The 15,204-nt window shown below is 41.4% G+C and overlaps 1 protein-coding gene across 1 annotated transcript; it reads right to left on the reverse strand.

The window, feature by feature from the left end:
- Positions 1-6,672: 6,672 nt before the first annotated feature.
- Positions 6,673-14,421, reverse strand: LOC124288155 (60S ribosomal protein L32-like). Its single transcript, XM_046724725.1, has 4 exons — positions 14,300-14,421; positions 12,302-12,403; positions 9,940-10,092; positions 6,673-6,867 (listed from the first exon to the last, which is right to left on the reverse strand). Exons 2-4 carry the CDS (start codon positions 12,392-12,394, stop codon positions 6,709-6,711), a joined length of 405 nt encoding a protein of 134 aa, XP_046580681.1. The 5' UTR covers positions 12,395-12,403; positions 14,300-14,421; the 3' UTR covers positions 6,673-6,708.
- Between the last annotated feature and the right edge of the window lie 783 nt (positions 14,422-15,204).

The following is a 15,204-nucleotide window of genomic DNA, read 5'->3' on the forward strand; positions in this document are numbered from 1 at the left end:
GGAAGTAAATGTCCCTCGAGAATATCTGTGTACCGCTCACTGTTCCCTTCAAATACACAGAGGGGCGTTGCCCCTAACACAGATATGCCACCCCACACGTTATATTTCGGACTGTACTTTGGGCGCTGATACAAAGTTGTCTCTCTTGAATGAAACCAAGCACTTGATAGCTGGTCAAGGTTGTTTATACTAGAAATCCAATTAAACATATTCCTAAAATTCTCAATTTCTGTTCATACTATATGGTTTGTCTGTCCGACACACGTCATGGTTTGTCCGTCTTATGTGCCCACCTTTGATGACATGCCAGTATATTCGAGAGATTTTGATTCTGACAACGTCCCCTATATTGACAAAATAATAATCATCACCATTACTAAGCTGGGAAATCCTTAGCTGGCAGTGAGACTCGAATCATCAGGTTTTTCATACTATTGTTTTTTGTTCACTTTGTTTTGTATAATGCTCTTGAATTCTTTAAAGCAGGTCCTCTGTTATGGAACCAACTACCTGAAAACTTGAAAAACATCATTCCATTCAAAAAAGAACTAAAAACAGTTCTTTTTAACAGAGCATTCGACCAAGCGCCTTAGAGCAAACCTTGGATTCAGGTGCTATACTAATTTTAACCTTATTATTATTAAAATTCTGGTAAAATCATTCCAGATGATGCCCATCTTAGGAAGATGAATATTAGCATCATCTTCCAACTTTCAACAGACTTGGTAATTTTATGAATCATCTGGATTTCAATATGTTTCTATTTTACTATACACCAGTATTTATTGTATTGTCTATGATTTTTTAAACATAATTCTTGAAGAATGTTTGTTACTTGGCAACATCTATTGTCAGTCAACAACTGTCTATTTAACAAAGACCGCCTCCGTGGTGTAGTGGTTAGAGAGTCCGCCCGGAGAGCGGAAGGTCGCGGGTTCGATCCCCGACCGCGTCATACCAAAAGACCTTAAAATATGGTACTTGTTGGTCCCTGTCTGGCGCTCGGCATTAATGGGTACAACAAGGACTGGTTGGCTCGGAGTCAGTATAATGTGTCTGAGTGGGGTATTTCTGCTTCACTGCGGCATAGTATCTCAGTGGGCTAGCACTATAAAACCAGCTTCAGTCTGGGCTAGTACAAGCAGCCGCACATTCACACACGCATGCACGTCGTCATATGAGCGAAATATTTTCAAGCACGACGTTAAACCCAATTTCACCTATTTAACAAAGAAACACTGTCAAGTTGCAGTTTCTTCAGTTTTATGTGGTGTTCTTGTTTTTAATCTTGGGTTGTGTGATGGTACATTACTCGTGATGAAGATACATATCCTGAGTGTGTTTATGCCCAGCAGAACTAACTGTCGTGTGTGAAGATATAACAGGAGTCACGCCAACATGTCGAACAGTTAAAAGGACTTATTTTCTGCATCTAGAAGTTACTCTTTTTATTCATTTCATTTAAAAACACAGAAATCAGATAATTAACTTCTCACACATGCAAACATATTTTTGGTTTTGAAATAATTTTAGATGTATTTTATTTAATAGTACAGCCTTGATATTTCTGACATGGGCTTTTATTTCACATCTGTTGAATCATTTTTCTTGACATTTATAAAAAAATGTTTTTCTTGAATCCAGACTTTTGAGAAATAAATTGTTACTTTGCTGAAACACATACTTGTTTTAATGTTTATCCCCTGGTATGCAATACAGGAGGCTTTAGTCAACCGGGTATGCAGTACAGGAGGCTGTAGTTGTCAGCCTGGTGTGCAGTTTGGATGTGTGTGAGTGTGTGTGTAAATAATCAGCCGGTCTCTCTGATATGCAATATTTCAGTTGTATACTGCCCTAGGCAGCAATGTTCAAAGTATGCATTATATCATGATACAGTGGAAACCTGATAAGTAAAATTCCAAGGGACTCACCAAAATTGTTTACTTATCAGGTATTTTACTTATCCAAACTTATAAAAACCTGCAAATGACAACCATATGCATGTATATGTATGCATATGTAACAATGAACAACTTATCAGGGCTGTTGCAGTGTATTGTCAACTGCTTGACGCCAGCGAGCTGTAAGTAGGATGTTTGTTTGACTGGAGACTGATGTCGGATTATGTGGTGAACGCTAATTTAGTTATCCAGTCTCTTTTGTTAAGTAATTTACTCCCAGGGACCGTGAGAAGACGTTTAGTTAAGCAGTATTGTTTACTTATCCGAGTTTAGTTAACCAGACTCTAATAGTGATAATTAATGAAGAAAGTTGCCGGGACCAAAGAAAAGTGTTTACTTATCAGGTCTGTTGAGATAAGCGGTCTTTACTTAGGCAGTTTCGACTGTACATGAACCAGGAAGGCTTGACATGTAACCATGCAAGTCACAGACTTAAATATCTGTCCAAACTTGTCACACACACACACACACACAGCTGAGAAGCCATCCAGCCCAGTTCCCCAGACGTCCTAATGCAGTGATTTACTTACTACTTGTAAAACCCATCCAGCCCAGTTCCCCAGACATCCTAATGCAGTGATTTACTTACTACTTGTAAAACACATCCAGCTCAGTTCCCCAGACGTCCTAATGCAGTGATTTACTTACTACTTGTAAAACACATCCAGCCCAGTTCCCCAGACGTCCTAATGCAGTGATTTACTTACTACTTGTAAAACACATCCAGCCCAGTTCCCCAGACGCCCAGTCCCAATGCAGTGATTTACTTACTACTTGTAAAACACATCCAGCTCAGTTCCCCAGACGTCCTAATGCAGTGATTTACTTACTACTTGTAAAACACATCCAGCTCAGTTCCCCAGACGTCCTAATGCAGTGATTTACTTTGTACTCCACTTGTAAAACACATCCAGCTCAGTTCCCCAGACGTCCTAATGCAGTGATTTACTTACTACTTGTAAAACACATCCAGCTCAGTTCCCCAGACGTCCTAATGCAGTGATTTACTTACTACTTGTAAAACACATCCAGCCCAGTTCCCCAGACGTCCTAATGCAGTGATTTACTTACTACTTGTAAAACCCATCCAGCCCAGTTCCCCAGACGTCCTAATGCAGTGACTTACTTACTACTTGTAAAACACATCCAGCTCAGTTCCCCAGACGTCCTAATGCAGTGACTTACTTACTACTTGTAAAACACATCCAGCTCAGTTCCCCAGGCGTCCTAATGCAGTGATTTACTTACTACTTGTAAAACTCATCCAGCTCAGTTCCCCAGACGTCCTAATGCAGTGATTTACTTACTACTTGTAAAACACATCCAGCTCCAGTTCCTCTAGGCGTCCTAATGCAGTGATTTACTTACTACTTGTAAAACCCATCCAGCCCAGTTCCCCAGCGTCCTAATGCAGTGATTTACTTACTACTTGTAACACTCATCCAGCTCCAGTTCCCCAGACGTCCTAATGCAGTGATTTACTTACTACTTGTAAAACACATCCAGCTCAGTTCCCAGACGTCCTAATGCAGTGATTTACTTACTACTTGTAAAACACATCCAGCTCAGTTCCCCAGACGTCCTAATGCAGTGACTTTACTTACTACTTGTAAAACCCATCCAGCTCCAGTTCCCCAGGCGTCCTAATGCAGTGATTTACTTACTACTTGTAAAACACATCCAGCCCAGTTCCCCAGACGTCCTAATGCAGTGATTTACTTACTACTTGTAAAACCCATCCAGCTCAGTTCCCCAGACGTCCTAATGCAGTGATTTACTTACTACTTGTAAAACTCATCCAGCTCAGTTCCCCAGACGTCCTAATGCAGTGACTTACTTACTACTTGTAAAACCCATCCAGCTCAGTTCCCCAGACGTCCTAATGCAGTGATTTACTTACTACTTGTAAAACTCATCCAGCCCAGTTCCCCAGACGTCCTAATGCAGTGATTTACTTACTACTTGTAAAACACATCCAGCCCAGTTCCCCAGACGTCCTAATGCAGTGACTTACTTACTACTTGTAGAACACATCCAGCCCAGTTTCCCAGACATCCTAATGCAGTGATTTACTTACTACTTGTAAAACACATCCAGCTCAGTTCCCCAGACGTCCAAATGCAGTGATTTACTTACTACTTGTAAAACTCATCCAGCCCAGTTCCCCAGACGTCCTAATGCAGTGATTTACTTACTACTTGTAAAACACATCCAGCCCAGTTCCCCAGACATCCTAATGCAGTGATTTACTTACTACTTGTAAAACTCATCCAGCTCAGTTCCCCAGACGTCCAAATGCAGTGATTTACTTACTACTTGTAAAACTCATCCAGCCCAGTTCCCCAGACATCCAAATGCAGTGACTTACTTACTACTTGTAAAACCCATCCAGCCCAGTTCCCCAGACGTCCTAATGCAGTGATTTACTTACTACTTGTAAAACACATCCAGCTCAGTTCCCCAGACGTCCTAATGCAGTGATTTACTTACTACTTGTAAAACCCATCCAGCCCAGTTCCCCAGACGTCCTAATGCAGTGATTTACTTACTACTTGTAAAACCCATCCAGCCCAGTTCCCCAGACGTCCTAATGCAGTGATTTACTTACTACTTGTAAAACCCATCCAGCTCAGTTCCCCAGACGTCCTAATGCAGTGATTTACTTACTACTTGTAAAACTCATCCAGCCCAGTTCCCCAGACGTCCTAATGCAGTGATTTACTTACTACTTGTAAAACCCATCCAGCTCCAGTTCCCCAGACGTCCTAATGCAGTGATTTACTTACTACTTGTAAAACACATCCAGCCCAGTTCCCCAGACGTCCTAATGCAGTGATTTACTTACTACTTGTAAAACACATCCAGCTCAGTTCCCCAGACGTCCTAATGCAGTGATTTACTTACTACTTGTAAAACTCATCCAGCCCAGTTCCCCAGACGTCCTAATGCAGTGATTTACTTACTACTTGTAAAACACATCCAGCTCAGTTCCCCAGACGTCCTAATGCAGTGATTTACTTACTACTTGTAAAACACATCCAGCCCAGTTCCCCAGACGTCCTAATGCAGTGATTTACTTACTACTTGTAACACTCATCCAGCTCAGTTCCCCAGACGTTCTAATGCAGTGATTTACTTACTTGTAAAACACATCCAGCCCTGTTCCCCAGACGTCCTAATGCAGTGATTTACTTACTACTTGTAAAACCCATCCAGCCCTGTTCCCCAGGCGTCCTAATGCAGTGATTTACTTACTTACTACTTGTAAAACTCATCCAGCTCAGTTCCCCAGACGTCCTAATGCAGTGACTTACTTACTACTTGTAAAACCCATCCAGCCCAGTTCCCCAGACGTCCTAATGCAGTGATTTACTTACTACTTGTAAAACTCATCCAGCTCAGTTCCCCAGACGTCCTAATGCAGTGATTTACTAACTACTTGTAAAACACATCCAGCTCAGTTCCCCAGGCGTCCTAATGCAGTGACTTACTACTTGTAAAACCCATCCAGCCCAGTTCCCCAGACGTCCTAATGCAGTGATTTACTTACTACTTGTAAAACCCATCCAGCCCAGTTCCCCAGACGTCCTAATGCAGTGACTTACTTACTACTTGTAAAACCAATCCAGCTCAGTTCCCCAGGCGTCCTAATGCAGTGATTTACTTACTACTTGTAAAACACATCCAGCCCTGTTCCCCAGACGTCCTAATGCAGTGATTTACTTACTACTTGTAAAACACATCCAGCTCAGTTCCCCAGGCGTCCTAATGCAGTGATTTACTTACTACTTGTAAAACACATCCAGCCCAGTTCCCCAGACGTCCTAATGCAGTGATTTACTTACTACTTGTAAAACACATCCAGCCCAGTTTCCCAGACATCCTAATGCAGTGATTTACTTACTACTTGTAAAACACATCCAGCTCAGTTCCCCAGACATCCTAATGCAGTGATTTACTTACTACTTGTAAAACACATCCAGCCCAGTTCCCAGACGTCCAATGCAGTGATTTACTTACTACTTGTAAAACACATCCAGCCCAGTTCCCCAGACATCCAAATGCAGTGATTTACTTACTACTTGTAAAACTCATCCAGCTCAGTTCCCCAGACATCCAAATGCAGTAATTTACTTACTACTTGTAAAACTCATCCAGCCCAGTTCCCCAGACATCCAAATGCAGTGATTTACTTACTACTTGTAAAACCCATCCAGCCCAGTTCCCCAGACGTCCTAATGCAGTGATTTACTTACTACTTGTAAAACACATCCAGCTCAGTTCCCCAGACGTCCTAATGCAGTGACTTACTTTTACTTACTTGTAAAACCCATCCAGCCCAGTTCCCCAGACGTCCTAATGCAGTGATTTACTTACTACTTGTAAAACACATCCAGCCCTGTTCCCCAGACGTCCTAATGCAGTGATTTACTTACTACTTGTAAAACACATCCAGCTCAGTTCCCCAGGCGTCCTAATGCAGTGATTTACTTACTACTTGTAAAACACATCCAGCCCAGTTCCCCAGACGTCCTAATGCAGTGATTTACTTACTACTTGTAAAACACATCCAGCCCAGTTCCCCAGACGTCCTAATGCAGTGATTTACTTACTACTTGTAAAACACATCCAGCTCAGTTCCCCAGGCGTCCTAATGCAGTGATTTACTTACTACTTGTAAAACTGCAGTCAAACAACACGAAACTGGAACTTGGGTATAAGTTTTTTATTACTTTTTTTTCACAGTTTACTCGTCTTCCTGTGACCTGAGCCTGGCGTTGGGGTTGGTCACCTTGATCGCGAGCTGCTGGGCACGCTCAACAATCTCTTTCCTCTTTCGAGATGAGACGTTGTGAGCTATCTCAGCTGAGAATGTTCTGTTTTGCATCAATAACACCTCCAGTTCCTGCAACATGACAGAGGTTGTCCAACGTTACTACAGAGGCATCACAATATGGATGTATCCTGTATATGAACCATGAATTCACATCCACTTTGGTCTACACAGTTCTTGACACACTTGGAATGTTTCACAGCTGTCCGTAGTATTCTAACCATATCACAATTGTCTTAAAGTTAAATAACAGTCAACTAAATGCATGCACAACAAGGGGGCAAACATGATACCAACATACAAGTTAAACATGTAAGCAAGGATCACTAATACCCCCGAATCCATTAAATGGTTGTAAAGCATTTAATGGATTGTTTCAGATTTGGGTAATGGCTTCTTTACTTATAGGAAAGGTGCAGGATCAAGATTGTAATGGCTGTGAATATCTGCAAAATTGCTGATGCAGCGTTTAAAAAGCAACTTTCATTCACTCGTGATTGTGAAGTTACTTGTTGAACATTTTGACATGGACTCTGAGTTCAAGAGATGTAATTTGTGATAATTCTTGATAAACTTATAATATTAAAATGAACTCTTTGCAATGCACCTCTCCTATAAAGAGGGTCATCCCCAAATATTACAACAATCCAATCAAGTTATTGGCTAAACAAAAATTCCCTTGGGTTTTTTTCACGTCCAGAGCCGACTGCTAACATACCACACACGACCAGAGCTGACTGCTAACATACCACACACGACCAGAGCCGACTGCTAACATACCACATGACCAGAGCCGACTGCTAACATACCACACACGACCAGAGCTCACTGCTAACATACCACACACGACCAGAGCCGACTGCCAACATACCACACACGACCAGAGCTAACTACCAACATACCACACACGACCAGAGCCGACTACAATATACCACACACGACCAGAGCCGACTACCAACATACCACACACGACCAGAGTCGACTACCAACATACCACACACGACCAGAGCCGACTACCAACATACCACACCACCACCAGAGCCGACTACCAACATACCACACACGACCACACCAGACCACTACCAACATACCACACCGACCAGAGTCGACTACCAACATACCACACACGACCAGAGCCGACTACCAACATACCACACACGACCAGAGCCGACTACCAACATACCACACACGACCAGAGTCGACTACCAACATACCACACACGACCAGAGCCGACTACCAACATACCACACACGACCAGAGTCGACTACCAACATACCACACACGACCTGAGCCGACTACCAACATACCACACACGACCAGAGTCGACTACCAACATACCACACACGACCAGAGCCGACTACCAACATACCACACACCACCTGAGCCGACTACCAACATACCACACACGACCAGAGCCGACTACCAACATACCACACACGACCTGAGCCGACTACCAACATACCACACACGACCTGAGCCGACTACCAACATACCACACACGACCTGGAGCCGACTACCAACATACCACACATACCGACCAGAGCTGACTGTCAACATACCACACACGACCAGAGCCGACTACCAACATACCACACACCACCAGAGTTTCACTACCAACATACCACACACCCGACCTGAGCTGACTACCAACATACCACACCGATCAGAGCCGACTACCAACATACCACACGACCACCTGAGCCGACTACCAACATACCACACATGATCTGACTACCAACATACCACACCGACTGAGCCGACTACCAACATACCACACATGACCACAGCTGACTACCAACATACCACACCACACACCAGTCGACTACCAACATACCACACCGACCTGAGTCGACTACCAACATACCACACCGCGACCAGAGTTTACTACCAACATACCACACACCACGACCACAGCCGACTACCAACATACCACACACGACCAGAGCCGACTACCAACATACCACACACGACCAGAGTCGACTACCAACATACCACACACGACCACAGCTGACTACCAACATACCACACACGACCACAGCCGACTACCAACATACCACACACGACCAGAGCCGACTACCAACATACCACACACGACCACAGCTGACTACCAACATACCACACATGACCACAGCTGACTACCAACATACCACACACGACCAGAGCCGACTACCAACATACCACACACGACCAGAGCCGACTACAGAGATGCCAACCCCAAAGTGTTGCAAATAGTACTTTCAAGGATCAAAGTTAGCAGTTTGACCATAAAATTAGCAGTCAACTAAATACTTAAAATCATAATGGATTCTGAGAAAGATAATATGACACTAATCAGGAGTGAAGCTTTAATTTCACATAACCCCAACAGCAGAATTCCAAATTATCAGCATTATATTTCTTCTTGTCTCATTTTGGTGAAAATGTATTTAATCGATGAAAATAAATGTTTTTGTCCGTCTATATATCCAAATTTTAATGAATTTTCTTCAAATTTCGCAGAATTATTAGTGCAATCGTATTGGCGTACTTTGAGGATATAATCGTAGAGGTTGGCATCTATGCGACTACTAACATACCACACACGACCAGATATGACCAGCACCGACTACCAACATACTACAAACGACCAGCACCGAAAGTACCAAAATACTACACATGACCAGAGCTGACTGCCAACACACCACATACGACCAGAGCTGACGACCCACATACGAGTGAGTGAGTTTAGTTTCATGCCACAATCCACAATATTCCAGCTATATGGCGGCGGTCTGTAAATAATCGAGTCTGGACCAGACAATCCAGTGATCAACAGCATGAGCATCGATCTGCGCAACGGGGAATCGATCACATGTGTCAACCAAGTCAGCGAGCCTGACCACCTGATACCGTTAGTCACCTCTTACGAGAAGCATGCATTACTGAAGATCAATAGTCTAACCCGGACCTTCACGGGTACCAACATATGAAGAGTGTGCCGATCATGTGTCCTTCACATCACAGTGTGGGTAATCTGACAAGGTACTGGGACTTAGTTACATATAATGGTATTCAGGAAGAAACTAATTTCTATAATGGTTAGTTTAGGTAGTCCACTCGCTATGTAATCAGGCACTAGAGAAAGTAATGCAGACCACAGCCTACCTTGACATTGTGTACCAGGAACTTCTTGAAGCCATCAGGGCAGACATGCTTTACTTTGTAGCATGTTCCATAACCAATGTTTGGCATCAAATACTGCCCCTTGAAGCGACGTCTCACTCTGTTGTCAATACCCTTGGGTTTGCGCCATGCTTGCTGTGGAGATAAAAATGCATGAACAAAGTGTCTGACTGTTGTCAATACTGCTTGGTGTACACCAAACACACACATAGAAGTAGGAGTTCATCTCTCAGACACAGGTAAGGTGAAGGATGGGAGAAGCAAACATACCCAGGGTTTTACCTTGACTTACAAAAGTGGGCGAACCAAGGTTACAAGTCCTTGCTGGTTTAAAGATTGGTTGGTTGTTATATGCCACACTCAGCAATATTCCAGCTATATGACGGCAGTCTGTACATAATAGTCTGGGCCATATAACCCAGTGATCAAAAGTATGAGCATCGATCTTCGCAACTGGGATGCAATGGCATGTGTCAACCTAGTCAGTCAGTGAGTGAGTGAGTGAGTTTAGTTTTACGCCGCACCCAGCAATATTCCAGCTATATGACAGCAGTCTGTAAATAATCGAGTCTGGACCAGACAATCCAGTGATCAAGAGCATGAGCATCGATCTGCGCAATTGGGAACCAATGACATGTGTCAACCAAGTCAGCGAGCCTGACCACCTGATCCCGTTAGTCGCCTCTTACGACAAGCATAGTCGCTTTTACGACAAGCATGGGTTGCTGAATACCAATTCTAACCCGGACCTTCATGGGTTGTTAAACAGAGGGCTCTGTAAAGTATTAAAATGGTGTAGTGCACCGTACATTTTAGACAATTACTTCAGAGTCTGGAATGAATCAGTGATTGTGTGGACTGTGGTTATGACTGATGGGTGAAATAACACACACACTCCTACTTTGGATGCTCTGTATCTACGCTGTCTGCCAGACTTTCTGGACTTTTTTAATGTCCATCCTCTACATTTGTGCGTTGTGTAAAACCCTGCATACCCAAGGAAGTCTTATTTAGTGAAATGGGGCTTACAGTTGTGTTCTAGAGTGTTGCACCAACATAGCTACCAGCATGAGTGTATGCAAGTACTGGCTTGTCATTATTACAGTGCTAGCTGTCTGAAATACTGTGCAGCAATTAAACAGCTTTAGAACCTGGCAGGGAAGAAACAAGCACCATCTTGATTGTCTTTTAGTGTGATAAGCCTGGGGAATGACTGACTGACATTCCTCATCACTATAAAGGCGCTCATTCACACAAAGAATGTGTGTCACAGTTGTGTAACATCTTCTAAGTGAGTGAGCAAGTGGCTTTGATTTCCTGATATTCTATTTCTGATATCTATCACAGCTAACAGCTGATGTTGGTGGAAAGCTCAAAGTGATTGTAATTTCAAACTCGTGTGACTCAATAGAAAACGATAGATACAGTACTGACAGTGGAAGCATGAAAAGGAAACAGAATTAGGAATTCTGACAATGTAAGTGTCTTGCTGCTACTGTTAGCTGCATTCAACAAGCCTTCTACCATGATGAGCCCAAATAGTTAGCTAGATTCAACAAGCCTTCTACCATGATGAGACCAAATAGTTAGCAGGTTATACGTTCTCATTTTTTATTCACCTCATTTGGCATAGTAACATCTACAGTTATGGTAGTTCTTGTCTTCGAGTGCCAATTTTTGAAACAAAAATCCTTACTTTACACTTTACATTGCACAAGCACTGACAGCTACAGCAAACTTCATCTTACTTCTGCATCTGAAACTTTTCTCTGATAATTTCCAATGCCTGTGTGAGTTCAATCTAAGTTGACATCACTCAGGCATAAATTGAAAGTTAACAATCACATTTAACAGGTCAGTAGGTGTGACTGTTGAGTTTAATCCAAATGTATATACTGTTTTAACATAAAAGACGCTCAGTTAAAAGTCCGTAAGGCCAATAATTTATATGTGTGTTTACGGTTTCCCGACCGACCCATCACAAACTTCCCAACCCTCAACTTTTTTTTCGGTATTCTAAAAGACAGCGAAACATTTTGCTATTCCAACAGTATGTACTGTTGGGGGCGACTGTATGTGACCTGTGCTCACTTACTCTTGTTTGTCATAAATTTGAAATTTAGAAAGTGTTGATGCTTCAGTTATTAAAATTTTAAACTGGTTTCTCCTTTTTTCTTTCAAAACCGGTGCCTGATATTACATAAATATGTGATTTTATGAAAAATATGCAAGTGCATTTAAAAACAAAATGTAAGAAAAAAAGAAGATAACCCTACCTACACATTTTTTGTTGTTGTTGCCTAATTAAGGAGCTCGCATTCCACACCATTGTGATATTGCTCACCTTGACTCTCATGTACCGCTCGGACTGATGACGGATGAACTTCTTGTTCCTCTTTCGAGGAACCTTGTGCTTAACTAGGGGTCGGATCGCCATCTTTCTTTTCTAGATGGAAAACAAACATAAAATATTAATCATGTGTCTGCATCACTACCAAGGTAACAACTTGATTAAAGTTTAGTGATGTAACAGGTTAAGGGTGGGGAACATGGTCATCTGGATGTTTGATGTCCATCCACACTATCAGTTTTCACGAGATATTAAGATAAAAACGAATTTCAAAGAAAGCTCAAACAATAAAAGTAATCTGAAATCGTTATTCCTTGTTATTTATAATCAATACATATTAATTGTGTCAGAATCACAAACAAATTTGTTGGTGCCTAGTCAGCGTACTATATACAGTTGCTAATTGCTTCTTCTGAAGATAGGCAATACATAAATGGAGTGAGCGAGTTTGGTTTTACGCCTCTTTTAACAATATTCCAGAACAGAAATTGGCTTAACACATTTGTACCCATGTGGGGAATCGAACCCGGGTCTTCGGCGTGACGAGCGAACCCTTTAACCACTAGGCTACCCCACAGCCCCAACACAGATAAATGGAAACAAATATACTCGGCTCATATTTAGTAAAGACAGCAAAACATGATTTACTGTGGTCCATTTTGTACTAGCATTTGGTATTTGAAAGGCACATCAAGCAAAGAGAACAACAATTACATATCTTGAAAGATTGTTATTTACCACTGTCAGCAGCGTTCAAAATTAGATCTGGGAACCTTGATGATTTCTGCTACAGTATTTAAATCTCAGGAACTTTTAAACATCTGAGATGTGATGATGATAAATAGCCCAACATGATTAATTTCAAATATTTGCCAGCAATATTCCTATCATAGCAAGCTCTGGCATCTGAACTATGGCAAGATCAGAATGCTTAAAAATAATGTTTGGGGGAAAAAAGACATGTTGTCGACCTGTCAGTTGTCGTGAAAGCAATACTGGAATTATGTTAAATCATTACCGTTTTAAAAGAGTTTTACAGAATTTGTTTTGGTACCTTCTAGGGATGTCACCATACATCAATACTTTTTCTAAGACGATACAATTATCAATACATTCAATACTGTATCGATATTTAGTTTTGAAAGTATCGGTTTAAATATGTTCACGTCTCGTTTACATTTTGCAATTGTATCATGTTTTTTTATGTTATGAGAGTTATAAATGATTATTTTTCAATGATAATATCCGAGAATAAAAAATGTTGATCTTTTCATGGACAATTATAAAATATGAAATATTAATGTTCAAAATGTAACTAAATTTACGCAATAATGACGCGAAAATAGGTATCGTTATACGTATGGAATCATAACATGGGTATGGGTATCGTGATATGTATCGTGACATCCCTAGTACTTTGGAAGACTGATCACATAATGTAAAAATGAACATATACTACTACCCTGTGCTGTTAGATATATGCCAATAAACAGTAAATAACAAGTTAATCTGGTCTAACATACTGACTGAAAATTATGAAACGTCAGCATCCTTATTCATAACAACTTGAATGGTGAGAAGCTGGTCGAATACTGACCACAACAATAGTTTAAACTGATAAATCTTTAAGCGCAGAGGCTTGGCTATCCTAGCTTTCCAGGTAAACAAATAAATTAACTTGCTATCTAAAATAATGACAAGACTGTAGGATGTTGAAAAACGCTTTCCTTACTACTTAGAGTATGTGTAAACCTTGAATCCTGACAAAGAGAAGCGATAATCACGTCGAATCTCAAATGCCAAAAATATATGGGACTTTCAGTGAGGGCACAGCATGTGGGAATTCATTGGTGTTTTATGCAAACAATTCCATTAATATATTTTAATGAATTCAAACATAACCCTGCTGTGATATCGTGCAATCAGATGACTTCATTTTAACATTGGATGTGGTGTTGGTATTCTGATATTATTCGATTAAATTTCACATACATGTCTGCGACCCTGTGTTGATGGCCGAATGCCGGAAAAGGAAGTAGGTTAGACTGCGCCACCTATAAATGGTAACTAAGGGACAGAACCGCTGAGAGATGAAAACAAACATCGCTTCTTATAATTTCAACTGTTCACACAGTCTGTCTCACATAGTCCTTGAACAATATTATTTCCGATTCCTGACTCTCCTGTTTGTACTGCAAAAGCCCTATAGGAAGCTTCCCCCTGAAACTCCCACATCACTCGGGCTTGTTTTCAACTTAAATGGAATTGTTTCTCAAACGTTGGTCTGCTGTACAGTGTTTACACAAAACAGATACATGTGCATGTTAATACATTATAACACGATTATGTTGTCCAACACACACACAGAGGAGGGGATAGTGAGCGCTCAAATTTGTTTTGTTTTTAGAATGTGTTTTTTTTTTCAATTATAACCGCAGTCATGATAATGTGATATTCAAAATACAATTAATTCTTTCAAACCATTGTAGTTAATTTGTGTATAAAAGTTAAACCATCTCTATTTACACATATAAACGAATCGGGATACGGCGTCGGTTTTGCTAAGTCAAGGTTATTTTCTGCTCGCCATTCTGGCTGTTGTCCTTCTGGGGCGGTGGTGTAGCCTAGTGGTTAAAGCAGTCGCTCGTCACGCGGAAGGCCCGGGTTCGATTCCCCACATGGGTACAATGCGTGTGTTCCCCCGCCGTAATATTGCTGGAATATTGCTAAATGCGGCGTAAAATCCAACTCACTCACTCTTCTTTTTCTTCTTCGATTGTTGACGAGGTGTCGTTGGAACAATATAATTAGTAAAAGCCTGTGAATAGAAATTAATACCAAACCTTCATCAGAAGCCAGTTGATGCAGATTAATTGGTATTTTCTGTTTGGAAGGAT

This window comes from Haliotis rubra, unplaced genomic scaffold (assembly GCF_003918875.1).
Source record: "Haliotis rubra isolate DU_JTF1 unplaced genomic scaffold, ASM391887v1 Scf413, whole genome shotgun sequence".
Taxonomy (NCBI): domain Eukaryota; kingdom Metazoa; phylum Mollusca; class Gastropoda; order Lepetellida; family Haliotidae; genus Haliotis; species Haliotis rubra.